The sequence below is a fragment of the Cololabis saira genome, chromosome 2, assembly GCF_033807715.1.
Source record: "Cololabis saira isolate AMF1-May2022 chromosome 2, fColSai1.1, whole genome shotgun sequence".
Taxonomy (NCBI): domain Eukaryota; kingdom Metazoa; phylum Chordata; class Actinopteri; order Beloniformes; family Belonidae; genus Cololabis; species Cololabis saira.
Genome location: NC_084588.1, coordinates 7,831,070 through 7,855,067, shown reverse-complemented (window position 1 = coordinate 7,855,067; position 23,998 = coordinate 7,831,070). Strand labels below are relative to the sequence as shown.

Genomic DNA, 23,998 nt, shown 5'->3' with positions numbered 1-23,998 from the left:
GGCAACCTTTCGCTCACCTTCCTTTAAATCTGGCTATCCCGGTACTTTCTACCGTCTACAAATGCAGAAATGTTCATATCTTTCATTACATTTATGAAGTGATTAGTCTCCTCCTGGTCTTGCGTTTCTTCATGTTTAGAAGAACTTCCTGGACTCAAAAGACCAAGATTCCTTGCGAAAAGAACATGCGCAGAAAACAAATTCATGTTCCGTTTGATGGGGATTTTCCGTTATAAAATATCCGGTTAGAAAAAAGGAGTAACCCAGGGGTCATTTTCAGGTTTTTAAAAACCGGAATATGAGCAAATTTAGGTTATTCAAAGGGGTTATTGGTGTTTACATGGCCGCGCAAAACCAGTATATTGCTAATATTCGGGTTTTAAAAGGGTTATTGATGCATGTAAACGCAGTCATTGTTTGTTTGCTGGGTAGACGTAACCCCTATCCAATCAGAACCTTCCCAACCCCCAGACCTTAAGCGGAATTGGATAAAGCCGATCAAACGTGTTTTCCATATAAACCTCAATTTGGAATTACTATTTCCACGTAAACTCGAAAGGAAAATACTTAAATTCGGAATTATTTAATTCGGGATAATTAATTCTGAATTAAAAAAACATCATGTAACTGTGGCCAGTGTGAAGTTGCCCCAGCTCCCTCCACGTTTGCCCGGGGTGGGGTCACTGGGCTGCTCTGCAGTCGTCAGGCAGAGACATGATCCCACCTTCATCCCTGCAGAGCTGCAGAGCTCCAGCATCATAACCCCGGGCTGCTTCTGCAGCCACGCCGCCATGGTTCTGTTCCACACAGTAAACAGGCCGGGGGGGCAGCCCTGGGTAATGACTGAAACAGGAAAAGCAGTCCCGCTAGTATATTCATCTTAATAACTCCCATCCAGTCTGCAAACTCCTCTGCAGTAAGCACCACTGATTACGGGGAGAGGGCATCGGGGCTCCTGAGCCCGAAATATTTAACACCTTTCTGTTCCATTTGAACTTACTCACTCTGGAAATACTGTCATTCGCTTCATGGTTAAAGGTAAGAGTTTGGGTTTTATGTGGATTTAATTTAGCTGGAGTAAAATCCCCCTTTTCAAAGTAATGGTAATAAGTTTTTCGCAGGCTTTTATTCGGTTTAGTGAATGTCAGGAGGACATCATCCGTGTACAGACGAGCCTGGTGTTCTGTTATTAAATCAATAATCCTGTAGTATTGCTATCTTCTCTAAGAGCCCCATGGGCTCAAGGAAACCAGCAGAGTGGGACTGAGTGGGCATTTCTTAGGGCTATTGTTGTGGATAAATGACCAAGAAGTAAGAGTTGAGGCCAAACCAAGAACTTCAGACTGGTGTTTTATAAAAAGAATTGTTTAAAATATTAAAATAAAATATTAAAATATATATATAAAAATTTAAAATATAATACTTATTTAAAATTATTATAAGGTCTTTCCGGGGTAAAAACCAAGAACTTCAAATTTATATAAAAGGAATTGTTTAAAATATTAAAATAAAATATAAAGAAATATGTATATACATTTTTAAAATATAAAACTATTATTTAAAATTATTATAAGGTCTTTCCAGGGTCCAAACCAAGAACTTCAGACTGGTATTATTTAAAAGAATTGTTTAAAATATTAAAATAAAAAATAAAAAATATATATATACGTCTTTAAAATATAAAACATCCATCCATCCATTATCTATACCCGCTTTAGCCTCTGCAGGGTCACGGGGGTCTGCTGGAGTCTATCCCAGCTCATTTTCAGGCTAGAGGCAGGGGTTCACCTGGACAGGTCACCAGTCCATCACAGATATATATAAAACAATTAATTAAAATTATTATAAGGTCTTTCCGGGGTCCAAATCAAGAACTTCAGACTGGTATAATATAAAAGAATTGTTTAAAATATTTAAAAAAAAATAAAAATAATAATATATATATATATATATATATATATATATATATATATATATATATATATATATATATATATATATATATATATATTATATACACACAATAACAATTAATTAAATTATTATAAGGTCTTTCCAGGGTCCAAACCAAGAAGTTATTTTATATTGTCCTGGGTGTGACTGTTTTTTACTAAACCTGCACCGGTCACGCACTGGCGTGACCGCCCTGCGTGGGCTGAGGGCCAGCTGGCCGTCAGCTGACGGGCTGCCTGGATGGAGGTGGAGGTGAGGGATTAGTGGTGCAGGTCCGAGGGAAGCCTGGACCAGTCTGACCGCCGCGACGGACACGCAGGAGCTCCCGGGGCTTCAGCAGGGCCGTGCAGGTGAGTGTTTGCGGGGCTTCCCCCTGCGGGTATACGTATATATGTCTATGCCCTCACCTCTTTGTTTTGGTCGACATTTAAAGACACAGCCAGCATGTGTGTGGAGCAGGACTGCGAGGACAGGGGCGCCTCCAGAACTGTTTCCTAGGGGCGACCAAAGGGGGCAACGGAAATTGTTGGGGTGGACACCAAAACTAAAAGCCATCATTACAGGACTTTATTATACTGTTGTAGTATGCAGGCTCAGAAATACTTTTTTTTTTTTTAATATATATATATATATATATATATATATATATATATATATATATATATATATATATATATGTATATATATATATATATATATATATATATATATGTATATATATATATATATATATATATATATATATATATATATATCAGCAAGAAGGTTCCCGGTTCGACTCCCAGGCCCGGCAGGGGCCTTTCTGTGTGGAGTTTGCATGTTCTCCCCCTGCTTGCGTGGGTTCTCTCCGGGTACTCCGGCTTCCTCCCACAGTCCAAAAACATGAATATTAGGTTAATTGGTGATTCTAAATTGCCCGTAGGTGTGAGCGTGAGTGTGCATGGTTTGTGTGTATATATGTGACCCTGGACTGGTGACCTGTCCAGGGTGTAACCCCTGCCTGTCACCTGAAATGAGCTGGGATAGGCTCCAGCAGACCCCGTGACCCTGAAAAAAGGATAAAGCGGGTATAGATAATGGATGGATGGATATATATATATATGCATTTTTAATACATCATATATATTTATTTTATTAATATATATATATATATATATATATATATATATTTTTTTTTTTTTATTTATTTTTTTTTTTATATATATATTTTTTTATTATTAGGCTCAGAAATACTTAAAAAAACACCTACTGATATGCATTTGGCCCAAATGATTTGGGATGAAACGCATAACTGACGATAGAATCTATGTGACCGGAAAGTGTTTTTTTTTTCTTCTTTTTTTTATTTATTTTTTTGTTGAGGCAAGTGGGGTGGCCTCCTGGTGGCGCCCCTGCACGTGGGACGGAGCAGATGCGCACAGTTTGTTGGTTCATGACAAGCTGCTTCTTCAAAGTAGACCCACAGTGACAATTACACGGTGGTTGGAGGTGTTCAGCCCTGGGGGTCCAGGGCTTGGTTTTCCCGGGAAAGAGGCGTCTGTTCCCCGGTGCCGGAGACCCGGGGCCATCTGGAGGCCCGGGTAGGGTTGCCACCTTTCAGAAATAGAAATAAGGGACGCCCCAATTTCAGCAGCGCAGGAGCCAAAAAAAGGGACATCCCCAAAACTTCTAAACTGCATAGAAATGTATTTATTTTATATAAAAAAACAAAATGCTTTGATTTAAAGTTTAAAGTGCTTTAATAGCATTGAACTTGCATGACTGTAGCGACAGACGACCATATAGCAACTGAAATATCCTCCTATGCTCTGTATGTCCACATCCGCCAAGATGTATAAAATAGCTACAGGTGAAGGTCAGAATTAGAATATGGTGTAAAAGTTAATTTATTTCAATAATTCAACTTAAAAGGTGAAACATTACATACATACATGACATAGTCTCATTACATGCAAAGCAAGATATGTTTATTTGTTTTAATTTTGGTGATTGAATTGTTTATTGATTTCATAACATATTCAATTTTTTTTAGATTTTTTATTTGGGGTTTTCATAAATTGTGAGCCATAATCATAAAAATTATATTAAATAAAGGCTTGAAATATCTCACTTTGAATGTAGTGAGAAATAATATATTTGTTTCACCTTTAGTTGAATTCACTACGAATTAATTTTTGCAATATATTCAAATTTTCAGACCTTCACCTGTATATTATGACATCAATAAATAAGAGCATAATATGTGTCCGTATTGGTTCAATACGGAACGCAACTTTTAATTCCCAATTACGTGACAATTCCATATTTCGGGACGGGTCGGGTGGCAAGCCTTGGTCCGGGGCCCCCTGGAGGTACGGGCCCCCTGGCGGCCCGGGGGCATCTGCCGCCGGCCGCTCCGGCCCTCGGGGGACGGAAGGGCCACAGACTGAGCGCAGGCACAGTGCTGCTCTGACGTCAGCGCGCATCTAGATCACCACAGCGGAAGTAAAGAAGGTCTGGGTTTCCTCGAGTTCAGGGGGAGCAGATGGTCAAACATATGAAGTGGCATCTGAGAGGAGAGCGCGTGATCCCGGGTCACGTGGGTTTTGGTTGTAGTCTCTGTTCCGTCCCCTGACCCGACCCACTCCTCGCCGTGTAACTCCCCGTGCTGACGCAGAGAGGAGGCAGACCTGCTGTAGACTTGAGCCTTCCCTGCTCGCTGAGCCGGAGGCTGCATGTGACGACACTTCTGGACAGGGCCGCCTCCAAACATGTTTCCTGGGGGGGGGGCCAGAGGGGGCCACTTAAATTCTTGGGGTGGACACCAAAACTAAAAGCCATCATTACAGGACTTTATTATACTGTTGTAGTATACAGGCTCAGAAATACTTAAAGGGGACCTTTATGTATTTATAATAATTATGGCATCTAATACCTATTGTAAACAGGCCTTGAATGTCTTAAAAACAAGCTTTTGATTGTTTTTGCTAAATAAATAGAAATAGAAATTCAGCCTCTGAGCCATGTCTTTATCTTCCCAGTCTCTAACCTCATTATCTATGCAGGATTCTGAGGGGGCGGGGCTATGATAATGAGGGTCTGTGCCGATTGGCTGCCTGAATGACGCATAGCAGGGGAGGACACAAAGTGTTGGTTTTTACAACCAACAACAGAGCAATTCGCATGTCTAGCTCGAACAGACGCCATCACGACACTCCGCTACGAAAAAATGGCGGAAGCTCCGGCAGGCGGAGTTGTTGTTGTTGTTGCGGCCAGAATTAGTTGTGGGAGTGATTTCACGCATCGCTACCGTTGTTACGTAACGACGGGCGCAGAATCTTATTGGCTCGTAGATCCACATGACACTGGACGGCTCATCCGGGCGGCTGTACAGACGCTGCAGAATTTGGCTTTTTTTTCATCCTTCTCTGAGTTGGCAGGCTGAGGGGAAACCACTTTATATATGTTAAAGCAAGAAAAAACCTGGTTTTCAAAATAGGTCTCCTCTAAAAACCTGTCATTAAAAGGTGTCAGGCCTGCTCTAGTCTGCAGGAACCAGTTGATCTGCTGGTCGGCAGGTGAGTACCGTATTGACCCGAATATAAGACGACCCTAATTATAAGACGACCCCCTCTTTTTCAAGACTCAAATTTGAAAAAAGACTTTTTTTTTAACACCAAATTAAATTTTTATACAGAAAATAATTACAGTACATCTGAAACAAATGATTATAACAATATATTTGAGAGAAAAAGCATGTTATTTTGCCTCATTCAAATCATGATCTTGAAGTTTGCATCATAACTTCTTCGACCCACTTTTCTCCAGATTGTCGCTACGTTTCTCCATTTTCTGTTATCTCTTCTCTTATTTTCTTCTCTTTTTTTTCTTACCGCCATTTTTTATTTTTCTTCTTCATGCTATTGCTATTTTTATTTTTCTTCTTCGTGATAGGGGTTCGCTTTGTCCTGGGGAGTTAAGTTCGGCATTCGCTTTAAAGATATCTGGCGCCATCTAGCGGTGTGAATAGGTATAACGTCTAGACCCCGAATGTAAGACGACCCCCACTTTTTCAGTCTTATTTCAATGCAAAAAACCCTGTCTTATATTCGGGCTAATACGGTAAGTTGCAGCACAATTTGACAGAAAGTAAAAGATTCAGTGTTTCACCTGCGTCTGGGCCAAAAGTCCAGCTTTCCTGCAGCATCACGACGAGAGCAGGCTCCAACCATTCAGTTATGGCACTTTTACACTAGTACCTACTCAACCCGACTGCACTCGCCTTGCCCTCGTTTCTTTTCAGTACCCAGATCAGAAGTAGGAGGGTTGGAGCGAAGCTGCTGTGGCGTACTCGATTGTGCGACACAAATGAAGAAGTAAAGGCGCCAAAGACAGAGAACATGGATGAGGGGATATATCTGCTGCTTGTTCTGTGGCATTTATTCGATATAAATTTAAAACAACGCCATTGTTCTTTGAAAAAAATGAACAAGAAGCCGCGAGTCGCTCTTGAAAAGATGTCACATCCTGACTCAGACGTCTGACTCCAACCCCCCGACCAATCGGTGGCCTGTAGTGTGATGAAGTCAGATACAGCCGACTCAGCCACTTAGAACCTCAGCAGAATAGTTGCAGAAAAAGTATCTACTCAGCACGTTAGACCCCTAGTGGAAAAGAACCAAACCGAGTGGAGGAGAGTGGGGTCGAGCTGAGTAGGTACTAGCGAAAAGCGCCATTAAACTGTCTTGAAAAGACAGTTTAGATGTATTCTTTGGTAGAATAGATGTGTAAGAATCTGTGAGTAGATCTGCACATCAGGGATGTCTGGCACTGCAGGCCTCGTTTACAGTGAGCCAACGTTGTTGTAGGCTACCGCCGCCACGGTTGTGTCGAGCGGGGCGCCACAACCTCGCCTTCATTTCATCATCGCTAGATTGTATTCTTTGTTTCTGTTTCAATCATTCGGCTGAATAAACAATGCGCTACAAACGTGGTTTTTCCTTTATTCTACAATTTAGAGATGGCGACCACAACCAAGATGCTAATCCTAGAAAGATGCACATCTCTTCTAAACAGTCGTAATTAAATAGCTCATCTTTATTAGAGCAGATCATCTGACTGTACGGGCCTAAATGACTCCAAACATTAACATACAGGACTTTCTCAGAAAATTAGAATATTGTGATAAAGTTCTTTATTTTCTGTAATGCAATTAAAAAAAACAAAATGTCATATATTCTGGATTCATTACAAATCAACTGAAATATTGCAAGCCTTTATCCATCATAACCCATGATCAGCAATATTAAAATGATAAAAGGCTTGCAATATTTCAGTTGATTTGTAATGAATCCAGAATGTATGACATTTTTGTAATTGCATTACAGAAAATCACAATATTCAAATTTTCTGAGACAGTCCTGTACATGTGATGTGATACATATCAGAAATTGCATGAACGCTGTTTAAAATGTACCTTTGTCCTGTGTAGACGAACTCTGAGAGAAGAGGACGTGCAGCCGCTGACGTGTTATTGCAGGTTAAACCACAGGCATTCATGAGCCAGCACCGGGCTTTAGTGAGAGATCTGACATGCTCAAGTGGGTAAAATTAATATAAAACCAGCTTACGATTGTGCTGGACTCAGTAAAAAGGTGTGCAGCAACGGAGCATTGACCTGAGGAGAGCCCACTCCTGCAGAAGAGCGTTTGAGCGTCACAGCCGAAGCATTCGGTCACTTTTATGACATTATTACATTTCACTGTTGGTTTCAGCCGGTGGAGCAGAATGGATGGTGTCCCTCTGAAGATACCCCAGGCCCCCGCCTCGCCAGCAGTCCCCAATGATATCAGCATTACCGTGCCTGACTACCTCGCCGTGCTGCGGGAGACGGAGGTGAGCATGCTTCACCCGTCTGAAGCCGCGGCGCTCGCCTCAAAGCGCCGACCTTTGGACACATTATCTCACAGAGACCAGCACTACTGCTGAGAGCAGACGGGCTGTATCACTCAAACCCTCCCAAATAAGAGGGACGAGTGACACTCCCATCTGTGACTGCAGGACTTAAGAAACCATGATCTCATGTTTAGAAGCTATGACGCCTCTTTTGTTCTTGTTTTTTATTTTAAAGGGGATAAAGTTCAATACTTTGGTCAAGATAGTATAGAAATACTGTAGAAACGCCCTCTTTACATCCATGACTATACAGCTCTGTTCACAGCAGCCAGGTTTAGAGTGACAGCAGCAGAGCCGGCCCAAGGCATAAGAGAACTAAGTGGCTGCTTAGGGCCCCGTGGCCACTAGGGGGAACCCAAGAGTTAAAAAAAATACATATTTTTTAATGTGTGAGTGATGATTCATACATCAAATGTATGTTATTGTACAGGCTTACACTGTAGATGACACTCTGTATCACACTTAGTTCTATATCACTTTAAATATTAAGTGTAAATCAACCCCAGGCCGCTCTTGTAGCTGAATTTGCTCCATTTCAGATTAAAAACCATAGATGGTAAAAACCTGCCAGGCTGACAGTATGATGATGGAAACAACACTGCTGCAACTGTGCAGCTCTCTGACCTTTGACCTGTTGCTTCTCTGTGTGGCCAGTAGGGGCAGTTGCTGACCATGAAAAATATTCATTGAAAGATTTTTCTGCAAATTTGTTAATCTGTCGTTCTGCTTCCACGGTATTAATCACTGTGGATTATAATCTAACTACAATAAAAGTTCTTACATCTAGTTTTACAAGTGTATTTGTAATGACAGGGAAGAACATGAAATAAGTTTATAGTGTGTGTGCCTACTAGCTCAGGATTTCTTTATTTCATTCATTAAAAGAAAAACTATACAGTTCAGTATAATTACAACAAATCTCTTTCCTTGAATGAAAGGCAACAGAAAGAAGACTAAGCTTATTTTATTTGTCCCTTTTTCCTAAGAAATCAAATTTCAATTAATGTAATAATAATAAAAAAACAAATGACAAATTACGCAATTTAAAAAAACAAAAAAACACTTTCCAATAAACGTAATTTAAAAAAAAAAAAAAAAAAAAAAAAAAAAAAAAAAAAAATCAAAACTACAACAAAGATATAAAATAACACAAAATAGCTGTCGTCAAACACAGATAGTCGTATTCTTTTTTGATTCAAAGAAAAATATATGGCAATGGTGCTAAAAAGAGAGAGGAAAAAAAAGAAAACCCACCCAACTTAACAATTATCATGATATTTCTTCATCAAACTGGCTTTTATTATTCTTTTAAATGTAGTGTTTGATTTGCATTCTTTGGCTTCTGTATCTAGATTGTTCCATAAACTGATACCTTTTACAGAAACACTGCATTCCATTAATCTCGTCCTGAATTTTGTTTTTTTTAAAGATCTCTGTTCCTTATACTTATTTTCTCTTTTTTCCAAATTTTTCTGTATATTGATTGGCAAAATTTTCTTATGAGCTTTCCACATAATTTGCAGAATTCTGTCTATTTCAAGAAATAATGTATTTGAAGGATGACTATATTGTTTTCTATGAATTATTCGTATGGCTTTTTTTGTAAAATGATACAATTTTTTTTTTGTAAAATTTCACTTCGGCCCAGTAAATCACATACTTTGATTCATCTTAATAGGGCAAACACTTTCTTCTCTTCCTTCCTGTCGTTAATGCGTCTTGTGTCCGTGTGCGTGACAGTATGAGTTTACGCTGGAGAACTGGGTCCTAACTGGGCTGCAGAGCGGCTTCGTGGACCAGCAGCGGCCCCCGCCCCCGTCCTCCTCCTCGTCGGGACTGTCGGCGTCCTGCCCGCCGTACTGGATGATGTTCAGCAGCCCGCAGCAGAGCCGGCTGGCCAGCCGCCACAGCTCCGACTTCTGGGAGCCCAACCCCCGGCAGCGCTCCCGCAGCCTCAACCTGGCCGTGCTGCGCGCCGGCTGCACCGCCTCCGACTCCGAGGAGGACGGAGGGAGCGCCGTGCAGGACACCACCATCATCGTCCCGGAGAAAGCTCACCAGGGGGGGACGGGTGTGCGGCCCGCCGGCTCGGGTCAGCCGGGGCAGACGAAGGCCCGGAAGGCCTTCGTCCCCGACCTGCTCAACCCTCCGTCCTGCCTGAGCAGCCTGCCGCACCGCCGCAGGAAGAACCTGCGCCAGTGCTCCCTCTCCGGGGGGGAGACGTCCAGCTCAGACAGCCGGACCCGGAGCCCCGGCCCCCGCCGGGCCCCCAACACCAGGGCCAACACGCTCAGCACCGTGGGCCGCCACGACACCACAGACACGGTAAGAGGTCACCTGATGACATCGAGGAAAGTATGAGCTGATAATCAATGTGCAGGTTGGATGGAGCAGCCGCATGAACGTTCTCCGTGGCCACTTCTTATGCTCATCTTTTCAAAAGTCATTTTTTCAAAAACTAGATTCTTTCTTAAAGGTGACCTATTATGGCATTTAATGTATATTTTAAACAGGCCTTGAATGTCTTAAAAACAATCTAAAGCTTGTTTTTTCTACATAAATCATAAATCCAGCCTGTGGGCCCTGTCACTAGTTTTACCACTTCTAACCTCTTTTTCTGCGCCTCATTTTTAGGGAAGGGGGGGGGTATGATAATGAGGCTCTGTGCTGATTGGCTCCCTGAATGACGTGTAGCAGGGGAGGAGAAGAAACCTGCTCCGCCAGAGCAGCCCGAGCCTGTAAATTATCACAACACTGAATTTTCACAAATGGAAACTTTATTGTTAAAAAAATAAAATATGAGTTGTATATAAATAACATTTATGCACTATTTAAGCCGGATCTACCCGGCGGATGCTGAACGCTGCCCCGGAGCCACGCCGGGCGCCCGGGAGCAGCGCTGCTGGAGCAGCGCGCATCACCACGGCTTTAACCAGGGAATCTGACCGGTTCCGACCGGCCGGGACCGCAGGAACCGGCCTGGACTGGTAGCAGGGACTCCCGGGGACCGACCAGCGGCATTTCAGCCGGATCTGCCCGGCGGATGCTGTGCGACGGGCGCCGCAACTCCACGGCGGGCGCACAGATCCGCTCCGGAGCGCATCCGCGGCGCATCTCCCGTTATCGGTGATCAAACCGACAGATTTCGCTGAAAATCTCGAAGGGTGAAGCTGGTCCAGCCTGGGACGGACCCCCGAGGACCCAGCTCCCAAACCACCCGGGAACCTGGATGATTTAACCCGGATCCGCGGCGCCACGGCGTCCGACTGGCTCAAGGATGGACCGCTCCAGCAGCGGAGAGAGCTGGTTGTGGGCGTGGTTTCAGCAGCGGAGGCTGAACCTATGGAAATGAGCGCCTATGGTGACGTCACCCTAGGCGCAGATTCAGAATGGCTCAAAAAAAGGTCACGTGACACTGGGGACTCTGTAAGGCGGGGGTCAGAGACCCTGCAGAATTACATGGTATTTTGTCTCCCCTGTGCTGGCAGGGTGAGGGGAGACCACTTTATATATGTTAAAACAAGAAAAAACGTGTTTTTCATAATAGGTCCCCTTTAAAGGGGATCTATTATGAAAACCAGGTTTTTTCTTGCTTTAACATATATAAAGTGGTCTCCCCTCAGCCTGCCAACTCAGAGAAGGAGGAAAGCAACCAAATTCTGCAGTGTCTGTACAGCCGCCCGGATGAGCCGTCCAGTTTGATGTGGATCTACGAGCCAAGAAGATTTGGCGCATTTTCGTTACGTAACCAAAATGCAAACCACGCCCACAACTATAAAACCGTGTAACTGCATGTGAGCGTCCGACTATCGTAGCACTGAGTGACATCGGAAGCTCTCTGTCCATCTCCCTCCAGCAGCTGCCACTTTATTGAGGTTTTTGTAGTGAAATGAGGAGGAATCATAGAGATAACTTCTCATTTCAACTAACTGGATCAGCCGTTCCTCATCCGTGACTGTTTCCTACAGCGCTTTCAACCGGCTTTCAACGCGAGCAACAGGGAGAAAATAGAAGCAGGGTGTCCAACAAATGTTAAGCTCAAAACAGCGCGCTGCGTCGTGCTGCGTCCAGTTCGGACAGTCCAATAGAAAATAAAGCAATGGAATTGATTTTGTCGCTGACGCTCGCATGCATGACACGGTGTAAAGCGTGATTTATGGTTCCGCGTTAAATCGACGCAGTGCCTACGCCGTACGGTACGCCGTAGGCTCTGCGTTGGTGTAACACGGAACCATAAATCAGCCTTAACTCCGCCAGCCGGAGTTTCCTCCATTTTTTCGTAACGGTGTATCGCGTCATTCAGGCAGCCAATCAGCACAGAGCCTCATTATCATAGCCCCGCCCACTCAGAATCCCTCATGGATAATGAGGTTAGAGGCTGGGAAGATAAAGACATGGTTTAAAGGCTGAATTTCTCATTTATTTACCAAAAACAATCAAAAGCTTGTTTTTAAGACATTCAAGACCTGTGTAAAATAGGGATTAGATGCCATAATAGGTCCCCTTTAAGACTACAGTTGCTTTCGTTAACAAAAATTATGACTAAATGTCGTTGTCAACGAACCATTATCATCTGAGGAAAACGAGACACAACGAAAATGCAGGTCATGACGATAACGATAGTTAAGGGCGCTTTCAGACCTTTGGCCCGTTTGTTTTGTTCCGATTCAGGGCCTAAATCGATACAGTTGTTTTGTTTTTCGTTTGTGGCGATTGTGTTCACAAGGCAGCCGTCTGTAGCGGTTCAAAGCTGTTAACAAATGCCATGAGAACCAACTGTTCTCTCATTGGTCAGAAATGAACGCGGAAGGAGTTTCCTCTTCCGTACACCGGGAAAAACAACTACTATGGAGCATCGTAAGCGAGTGTGGCTAGTTTGTTTCTGTGTGTTTCTGTGTTTGCTGTGTGGATTCTGTTCTCACTGCAAACGAACCGCTCCAGGTCTGGAATGGCAGTGAGCCGAGACCACCTCTCCTAGGAGATCTCAGCTCACTTGTTTTATCCCGCATCCGAGCGTGATTGCTGTGTTCACATAAACCAAACCAACCGATCTTTAGGGGGAAACGCTTCCTGTTTCGGAACAACTGCTGCAAACGGGACAGGTGTGAAAGCATCCTAAATATATAATGCAATATCGTAGAGGAATAAAAACGAGACTAAAATATAGATTACAAAATAAAAACTCTGCTAAAATGTGTCTTCATTTTCGTTGACCAAAACGAGACGAAATGTTCCAAAAAAGATCGTTAATGTCCATGTTTTCAGTAGTTTCTCTGGTTTAATGTCCATGTTTTCAGTAGTTTCCTCTGGTTTAATCTCCATGTTTTCAGTAGTTTCTCTGGTTTAGTTCTGGGTGACGTTAGGCCTCAATCCCAGTCGCTGCAGCGGGGAATCAGATCCAGAAGATGCAGCTGCAGAGTTAGAGGCTGATGCCGTTAACGCAGAGATCTAGGTTCATGTCAATTAAAAACAAAGTTACATAGAGAAACGTAGGGATCTTCTCTGGGGGGGGGAAGAAGAAGAAGAAGAACCATCTTTGGATACACTTTCCTACATAGACGTGGAAAAGAAAACCCAATGTGTCGTTGAAAAAGAAAAAGATGGGGAGAAATGCGGAAAAATAAACATGTTGTAAATTCAAATTAGAGTCTTCTGTATCTGGAATGAATGTATTCTTGAGTCTATAAGGTAACAATAATATAATACTAAGATAACCTTGTTTGAATTGTAAAATGGGTTTGGATAAATACAATCTTTGACTAAAATAAGACTAAAATGCTCAGACTTTTAGTCGACTGAAACTTGACACGACTAAAAGGAGAATGAACGTGACTGAAACTACTAAAAACTAAAATGAGAGCTTGACCCAAAGACTAAAACTAAAATTGAAACATGCTGACAAAAACAACACTACTTAAGACTCAATTGCTCACCGTAGCGAGACGGGGCGGCGTAAGTGCCCAGTGCATCATGGGAGGTCCCTGAGCAGTTTAGATCTAAGGCAGCATAACTAATGAGATAAGCTCAGGGTCACCCGAGGAAACCTGGATGATAGACTTCATCAAATAAGGAAAGTTTTAAGCATCAGCATGAAGGCAGAGAGGCCCTGAGAGAGGAGTCAGATTCCTGGAGACCGTCCATGTTGAAATAGTATAAAACTATGAGGTCTTTAAAGCCTTTATTTGTGAGCAGAGGGATTGACATTGACACATTGACATTGACAAGTGCTTTAGTATCAGGCTCTAAACGGCAGAATGTCATCGTGAATTAGTCTGTAGGCAGAATTTCGATCAAGCAATTAATGTGGACAACCTCTGATTTCAAAGGTCTCTAGTTCTGTCTCGTACGGCGTGTGGTGAATGACAGATGAAGGAGGAGAGCTGCAGCCTGCAGCCTGGAGTTACCTCGTCCTGACCCGCTCCATTAATCTGCTGGGATCAGCGGTGCTGGGTTCAGCGGGACGGGCCCCCTGCACGCTGCTGCACCGCGGCCTCATTTTCTCAAAATCTGTTTATTGATTTTCTCTCAAATTACCAACATACAAAACATTCATAACAACAAGCCCAAAACAACCCCCCCACGAGGTCCTCAGCAAAAGTACTCGACAGAAAATATGTGAATACATAAAATAAATAGTAATAATCAAAAGTAAAGAATAAAATAAAATAAAAGGACTTATCTCAAGGGAAAACTATACAGGTATAAATACATAAAGTATATACATACATACATACATACATACAATATATTTGTCAAATGCAATTACAATTAAACCTGCAAGCAGCGATGAAGGGGCCGTCGCACTCATGGCCACCCCCCACTCCCCCCGGGTTCCCCCCACATTCCTAGGTCAATAATGCTATAAAAAGTGCCTTTGCTGTTCACATAAAACTCAACTATCATAAGCATATCAGAAATGACACCATCCACGAGTCTTTATGTCAAACCATTCAAAAGTTATTGCGGAACTATCACATATCAACCAATCAGAAGAAGGGGAGGGGCTAATTTGCACCAATTATGTTCAAGAACTCAAAACCATGTCCGATGACACCACCCACGAGTCTTTATGTCATACCATTCAATACTTATGCCAGAAAAAAGGGACTATCACATATCAACCAATCAGAAGAAGGGGCGGGGCTAATTTGCACCAATTAAGGTGAAGGAGTCAAAACCGAGTCCGATGACACCACCCACCACTCTTTATGTCAAACCATTCAAAAGTTATGGCAAAAAGTAGGAACTATCAAATATGAACCTATCAGATGAAGGGGGGGCGCGCTTTTTGGCGTCTATCGTCGCCACGGTAACGCTTTTGACTGAGAAAAGTAATGTGTGTTGTCGCAGGATGGAGACGCACATTTTGATGTATAACACACTTGGGTGCACGTTACAGTTCGGGCGAAGAAGCGGCCGAAGAAATGGCATAAATTGCGCCAAAATTACACGATTAATTCAAAATGGCCAACTTCCTATTGGGTTTCGGCCATGGCGCCAAGAGACTTTTCTTTAAGTTGCGACATAATACAGGTGTGTACCGATTTTCGTGCATGTACGTCAAACCGTATTGTGGGGCTTGAGGCACGAAGTTTTCTATGGGGCGCTGTTGAGCCATTAGGCCACGCCCATTAATGCAAAGGATATCAAATTTTTCGCCAGGCCCGGCTTGCGTGCAAAATTTGGCGACTTTTGGGGCACGTTTAGGGGGGCAAAAAAGGCCTCCTTTCGTCGGAAAAATTAAAATTAAAATTAAATTCCTACAGATACAATAGGGCCCGAGCACTGTCAGTGCTCGGGCCTTAATTAGCCCATTTCCTGTATAAGAACAGCAAAGTCACAAGAAAAGGGCCATTGAAAATATACAGCAATTAACTGTCATCTAATCTTTGTTCATGAGAATCATTGGGCATATTGTCCATAAAATGTAAAAAGGGTCACCACATGTCATTAAATTCTTCAACTTTACCTCTTAGAATGTATGTTAGTTTTTCTAATACCACGTGTGAACACATCTCTTTTAACCACTGAGTGGAATCAGGACTCTGAACATCCTTCCACTTCAAAGCTATTACTCTTTTGACTTGTAACAAACAAAAATCTAGGAGCTTTCTTTTCTTTGCATTTGCACCAAAGTCTTCAGGGTATGTATGTAATAGACATAATCTAGGTTCAACAGGAATTGTACATTCTGTTAATCTTGAAATCAGGCAAAGGGTATCTTTCCAAAATTCCTGGAGTTTCTTACATTCCCATATACAATGAAGCAAAGGGCCTCTTTCTATGTGACACTTACGACAATTGTGTGGAATGTCGGGATGATTTAGCTCAGGGGTCTGCAACCTTTATTATCAAAAGAGCCATTTTGTCCCCACTTCTAAAAAAATATTGTCGGGAGACGCAAAAAAAAAGAAGGAAAAAAATAAAAAAAAAAGGAAAAAAAAGGTCAGAGATTGTAAAAGTTTTCATCTTTTATTTATTTTAGCTGTTACAATCCCTAAATATAACAACAGAAGTGCAGTGTGAATCTGCAGACGTACTTTGAAATAAATTAAACTGCAAACTGTAGGCCTATTTCAGTCTATATTTGTGTAAAAGTACAATAAAAAATACCCCACTTTAATATAAATAACATTTTTTGCTGCAGCTTTAAAAATAAATGTAGAAATAAAGTTATTTTAAAATTAGATGGCATCAACTCAAACTCCAAGATAACTGCCCAACAAAATAAACTAATAATATGACTAAAAATGAACTCAGAAATATCATTTATTTGTGTTTGGGTTTTTTTTTTCAAGGCCAAAAGGAGTCGCTACAATGAGGATGAAGCCGCAGGTTGCAGACCCCTGATTTAGCTTAACGGCAGTAATGTAGGTTCTACCGTGGCCTCATTTATAGCCAGACTGCTGCGGTGGATTCTTTTCTACACGTGCTCGGCCGCGTCCTCTACCTCTGGTACGAATGTCAGCGTGGCAGCGTTGTTAGGAAGAGGAAGTGGGTCCTCGCTGCCGTCGGGCTTTTTTTAGTTTACATTTCCAGAATGTTTTCAGGGATCAGCACTCTAAAAATAAACGGCGTAAAGACCGTCCCTGGACCGAGCCAGGTTATAGAGCTTGATCAGGATTAAGTGCAGGTCCTCTGTGTTTCTCTGCAAATCTGCCTGTCTGTGATGTTCCAGCCTGCTTGAATTACGCACAACCTGAGCCAGTAAAAGCGGCTATTACAGCGTCTGACCTGCCCTGTGTTTCCATTACCTCACTCTGTGCACACTGACTATGTTTCCATGCATCAATAACCCTTTTCTAACCAGAATATTAGCAATAACACGGTTTTGCACGGCCATGTAAACGCCAATAACCTCTTTGAATAACCCGAATTTGCTCATATTCTGTTTTTAAAAACCTGACAATGACCCCTGGGTTACTCCTTTTAAAACCCAAATATTGGGTCATGTAAACGCCTAACGGAATATCCCCTTCAAAAGGAACATGAATTTGTTTTCTGCACATGCTCTGTTCACAAGGAATCTTGGTCTTTTGAGTCCAGGAAGTTCTTATAAACATGGAGAAACACAAGACCAGGAGGAGACTAATCACTTCATAAATGTAATGAAGGATATGAACATTTTGGCTTTTGTAGACGGTAGAAAGTACCGGGATAACGAAAAAGGTGAGCCAAAAGTTGTGCGAAGCAGGATTTGTAGGAACGCCAGACCAGATCAAGCTCTGCTGGAAGACGCTGAAAAAGGTGAACTACCGGGCCAAGAAACAAAACCACTTCTACTGGGCTGTTCATTATCCGCCGTGCTGCTGTTACTGTTGTTGTTTTGGATTTGGATACAGGAAGAAGAAGTGGAAATGACGGGAATTGCGTCATGACGTTCTCCGTGCGTCGCTGGTTTGATCCAGATATCCCAAATGATTAATCACCATGTAAACAGGGATAACCCTGTTTGCTCGCGCATGGAAACGGATTATTCCGAATGTTTCAGTAACCGGAATATTGACCTTAACCCCAATTTTGACTGCATGTAAATGTAGTCATTGTTTGTTCCTTAGCCGTCTCCCGGCCCGGAGTGCTGCAGGAGGCCCCTGGCGGCCTCGGCCCTCCGGGATCTCTCCTCCGCTCTGGACTCGTCCTCGGAGCTGCTCTCGGCTCTGAGCCCGGAGGAGAGGGAGGTGCTGGGGTCCCTCACCGGCCGGGGCTACCCCCTCCGGACCGCCATCGCTGCCCTGCAGAGGACGGGACGGCAGAACCCCGATCAGGTCAGTGTCCCGGGCAGCGCGGTCAACGCCTGTGGTCCAGCACATAGTGGTCGTGTCACCGCTGGTTTATTTACCCCCCGATTTTTAGGCGGTTTAAGCGGTAAGCAGGTTAGCATCTCTCCACTCAGATTCCACATACGCCCCTTTTACCAGGTTTAGCCCAAATATCAGCCAGTCAAGTGGCCCAGAACAGCTCAGAATGGGGAGGAAACGGCAGCAGAAACTCACATTATTATAGGAGATGGTCTCTGAACACAACACACAGTGACTACAGCCCTGCGCGGGGCTGTTTTCTTCATCCCACTCCCGCTGAATTTCTGACCATTACCACCCACAACGTGTGTGTTAACACTCCGGCCCGCATCCGCAGTGTTTATATCCACTCCCACCCGCATCCGCAAAACTCTGAGAATTCATGCTGCACAATAATAGAGATGCATTGATTTTGTGTCGGGCAGCACGGTGGCTTGGTGGTTAGCACTGTTGCCTCACTGTTGTCTTTCTGTGTTTGCAAGTTCTCCCCGTGCTTGCGTGGGTTCCCGCCAGTTACTCCCACAGTTCCTCCCACAGTCCAAAAACATGCCTAGTAGGTTAAATGGTGATTCTAAATTGTCTGTAGGTGTGAGTGTGAGTGTGTCTGGTTGATTGTATATATGAGGCCCTGGGATGGACTGGTGACCTGTCCAGGGTGTACCTGCCTCTCTCCTGGAATGAGCTGGAATAGACTCCAGCAGACCCCCGTGACCCTGCAAAGGATAGGCCTATGGCGGATAGACACAATTTAAATTCAATTCAATTCAATTCAATTCAATTCAATTCAATTGGACGTCAGCAGCACACAGCAGACATCCATGTAGGCAGTTGGAAGCAATGGGATGACCGGGGATGGGGGGGGGGCGGGACCGCAGGCCAGAACGCAGCTCCTGAGGCTCCGGCCTGCAAACATGCACAAAAGACAAAAAAGGGGGGCCGGCACAAGAAACTACAGGAAAGATGGACAAAAACAATAGCTATGAGATATTTATAATAAATAAAATGGAAATGGAGAAGAGAGGAAGGGAAAAGGAGAGGAGAAGAAGGGTGAGAGGCACCGCCCAGCGGATCATGTCGGTCCCCCCTGCAGCATAGGCCTATAGCAGCATATCTACCACCAAGCTATGTTTGAGACTAACTACTAGTTTTGTTCTATAGCTGCAGCTACGACTACTGACTCTAACACACTAGAGTTTACACTAACTAGAGATTTACTATCAGTAACTAGAGGTTTACTAAACACTAACTATAGGCTTTACTAAACAGAAAGGTTTTAAGTTTAGTTTTAAAGGTGGAGGTTAACAATGGATGGATGGAAATTGGATGTCACCCATATATAGAGTATCAAAATATTATTAATGTGTTTGTGAATTTCCCCCCAATAGGGTACAATAACCGTGCAATCCCAAAATACATGGATGCGATTGGCATCCTGAGTCCCACATTTTCTCCAGCAATCATTAAAAACTCTCGTTTCCATGACCACAGAACACCCGTCCGTTGACGACCAGGTCCAGCAGGGTCACCGCCTGCGTCACAACACACACCTTCCCCCGTGCTCCCGTCTTGACCAGACGTCTGATCGCCGTGGCGACCACGTCACTGCTCAGACGGCCTCCTCAGATCCTCGGCTCTAAATCCACCAGAGCAGCTGGCGAGCGAGCGGCAGCTGTGTGACGCCGTCACGCCAATAAGCACCCAGGTCTGCCAGGAATGTTTCCAGCACCTAGTTGACTCCGTGCCACGAGGACAAACCTGGGCCTAAACACGGCGCACCTGATGAAGTATTTACCCCCGCCAGGGTTCAGGCGGGGGGCTGTCCGCCGTCGCCCCCGGCTCCCACCCAGGTCGGACATAAATCTGATAATTTCACACGGGAATCAGTTCAAAATGAAAACTGATGATCTGGAAACAACAGGAAATAAACACCACAAAGCTGGATAGTGGGATAGTAGGATGAGGGGGTGGGAGGGATGGCCGCGGAACCAAATTACAGTATACTAAGCCACTTTAAGCCCGTGTAAAAATAGAGCTTGCTCTGTAGTACTGTTTTCCCATGACATGATCCCCTGGGAGCAGAGCCAACTTCAGATTGTAGGACGTTTGTGGAGAAGGACAAAAACAAACGGAGGAAAACAAACCCGTTAGAGACACGAGAGGAAAGACACGCCCACATGGCTGCTGGTGAAATCCCCCAGAAACCTCCGTCAAGTGGCTAAGAGCAGCTCATTGCTTATTCTGACATAAGTGAGGTTAAAAGGGGGTGAAACGTTCAAGCTCCGCTCTTTGAACGGTGCAGTAACGTGCTTTCCTCCGCTGCAGGGAAACTAAACGGTTTTACGGTGTTTATGGCCTCCACTTGATGGCCTCCTCCTGCCAATCAAAACCAGCAGATCCGCCGCTCGGTGAATCACCGCGATGAGGGCGGCGGGTCGACGGGGGAGTTTTCACGCGCGCTGCTGGGTCACGTTGCTCTCACTCAAATTATATTTCCCTGATGTCGGCCTGCAGGGTTCAACCGGGGGAGGGGGGGTCAGATCTTTGCTGAATGGATTCAGTTTTTTTTTGTTTTTTTTTCTCTTTCTTTGTCTCAATATATATTAATGGTTAATACCATGTTTGTAAAAAACCTGAGGCATATATATATATATATGCATTTTTAATATATAATATATATCATATATATTTTAATATATCATATATATTTATTGTATATATATATATATATATATATATATATATATATATACATATTTTTTTTGTTTTGTTTGTTGTTTTTTTGTTTATATATATATATATATATATATATATATATACATATTTTTTTTTCTTTTATTTCTTTTTTTTCCCTTTGTCTGCATATATATTAATGGTTAATACCATGTTGGTAAAAGCATGAGGCATATACCGTATATATATATATATATATATATATATACCGTATATATATATATATATATATATATATATATATGCATTTTTAATATATAATATATATCTTATATATTTATTTTATTTATATATATATTTTTTTAATTTATTTTTTTTTGTTTTTCTATATTAAAAAAAAAAAAAATATATATATATATATATATATATATATATATATATATATATATATATATCCTATATATATTTAATTTTTTAATTTTTTTTATTTTTTGAATGGATTCATTCAAACACACGGACTGCGCAGATGCAACAGACTTAGGCGGTGCACGTACGTATGAAAGCAGTACGAGGATGAAGCTGTAGTCCACACAGGACACAGGTCGGGTTTAAACTTTCACCGGCGTAAGACAAAAAGCCTCATTTGATGACATGAGCTTTAACCAGCTGCAACAGACGGAAAGATCCAGATCAGGGTTTTCCTCCTCTAATGTAGCCCACTGGGAGGAGTGGCACCTTCGCTGACCCGCTGGGTTACTTGTGTTTGATCCCATAAGCCCGCTCGGCTTTGGACGTCCTTTCAACACCATGTCTGAGCTTTATCTCTGGTACACACTGGGGTTTTTCTTGGCGATGTACTTATAGCCTGCTTTAGGATCATGTTTCAAAGATATATAAAACCACGACAAATACCACATAACACGTACAAAAAGGCAAGAAAAAGTATGTGAACCCTTTGGAATTAACTGTTGGTGCAATAATTTAGCATAAAATGTGAACTGATCTTTATCTAAATGATAATAATAATAATACTAATAGAAATAATTAGTGCTGTCAGGTGATTAGAAAAATGTATCTAATTAATTACAGGATTTATAATTAATTAATCTAATTAATCACATTTTAATCTCATATCTACTTAATCTCCCCAAAATAAAGAATTCTAATTGTAGGACATTGCAAAATTGCAGTGCATGACTAATTCAATACACTAAGAAGAGAAGATTTGAAATCCACATTTTTATTGGTGAAGTGTGTTTCATAAATGAAATTCAAAAGAAAAAGCTCAAGCACATCAGCAAACCAATTAGGCCAGGTGCATTATTCAAAAATGCGATACAAATACAGTTAAATAAATAAAATTCTGAAATAAAACAAGGCTGAGTCTCAAATAGGCACTTAAGCAGACTCTCAATTCAAATTAAAATTAAAGCTGACTCAACACAGCAATTCAAGTACTACTAGCGTTTACAATGGAACTTGTCCGGACATGTTTAGTGTTTAAAAGATAATTCAGGCTGGAGCAGCTCCGCTGATAGGAAAATTCTTTTTTACAAATCACTGCGTTCTTGTTGATAGTCCCGTCTTCTTTCTTTTTATACATAAACTTGCCGTTCAAAGGCCCTAGCAAAGATTTGCTGCTGTTGTCTGCAGATGTGAACCATTCCCCGCCGAACGGAGATCTCTTAAAAGGAACCCTGGCTATTAAGACATGTAGGTCTTAAAAGATAAATGTTGGTATCAATTATAACAATGTGATATAAAAAACCTTGTTGATGTCTTCGTTTTTATAAAATTTGAAAATATAATTTAACCCGTAGGTCACCATTGTTGTTTACATTCTGGGTAGTGACGTCAGACGGTGGCTCCTGCTAACCCCCGTACACTGTTTTGACACCCAGAAACAGATGAAAACACAGCTAAACAGGTGACGGCGCACCAGAAACACAGATCAAAACACAGCTAAACATTAAGGTGACGGCGCACCTACAAAAAAGTAAAAAAAAAAAAAGTACAGCCCCATACAGCATGAACTATAAAAACACCATAAAACTCAGATAGACTAACAGACCACACGTTTCAACTAGCAGATAGCCGATGCTACAATAAAAACCCCAGCCAGATCTGGCGTCATTAAATTAAATAAAGATGTTCTTGCCTATTTGACGCGAAGTCTGCACCTCCCGTTTCGTCAAAGTCCCGGGCCAGTCCCCTCAGCCTCTGGTCTGTCATCAGCACCGAGGCTGGTTTTAGGGGGCGGCAGGGGTGGGCTATGCCCACCCAAACGTGCATCCTGCCCAGCGGCGTCTCCATCCCGGCGTTGACGCCGTAGCCTAATGCTCTGGTAAGATGCGCACGACATTGATCATTTTTGCAGATCTCCCGTGCATCACAGAACTTTGATCCAGTTTGCCTGAACCGAGACGTCTTATGGGCTCCCTCGTCAGCCTCCAAGGCCGGGAGAGTGCTGCTCATCTATGTTTTAGATACCTGTCCCAGCTAAACGCGGCTTATCTTCCCAGAGCCACCGTTCTACGTCATCGCCCCCAGAATGCATTGCGCAGGTAAAACATGGCGCCTCCCGCAGGTCAAAATATGTGATAAACATTGTAGATTTTTAAAGCAATTAGATTATTTTATGTGTTTCTAACAACATATTTTAGTATAAGAGAACAATTGTGGCTAATTAGGGACTACAAGTCTTAATAACCAGGGTTCCTTTTAAGACATACCGTCTAAAGTATTTGATCTGCATAAGAGTGGAAAAGTATACAAAATCCTCTCAAAAGCATCCATCAGTCTGAAGTTATAAGACTTTCTGTAAAAGGGCAGTTTAGTACTGTCTCTACTCTTTCTAGAGGTGGAGCCCAGCCCAGGTGACCGGGACGTGTTCGTGCTGCATACTGGTTGTTTAGGGCCACAACTGCTGGGGGGACGGGGGGGCACGTGATCAAAAGGTTCCCAGTTGGGCTTCAGTTTAATTTACTTAACACATTCCATAAAACCCTTTTCTACAGAAGAGTATTAGGCCCAGGCAGGAGAAAAATAAAAATAATATTTTAGAGGAGGAAGACTTTTTTTTCATTATGCACTTCGAGAAAAAAGTTGAAATGTCGAGAAAAAAGTTGAAATGTCGAGAAAAA

General features: G+C 42.6%; 1 protein-coding gene across 2 annotated transcripts in view; it reads left to right on the top strand.

The window, feature by feature from the left end:
• Window positions 1-2,184: 2,184 nt before the first annotated feature.
• ubap1lb (ubiquitin associated protein 1-like b) overlaps window positions 2,185-23,998 on the top strand; it is a 28,896-nt gene continuing 7,082 nt past the window's right edge. The window contains exons 1-4 of one of the 2 annotated variants that reach the window (XM_061708579.1): window positions 2,185-2,303; window positions 7,707-7,827; window positions 9,628-10,212; window positions 17,946-18,152. In XM_061708579.1, coding sequence (XP_061564563.1) covers window positions 7,720-7,827; window positions 9,628-10,212; window positions 17,946-18,152 — 900 coding nt within the window. In that variant the 5' untranslated portion in view covers window positions 2,185-2,303; window positions 7,707-7,719. Of the gene's footprint in view, window positions 2,304-7,706; window positions 7,828-9,627; window positions 10,213-17,945; window positions 18,153-23,998 lie in introns of those variants that run through there. The other variant, XM_061708587.1, reaches the window with a different exon arrangement.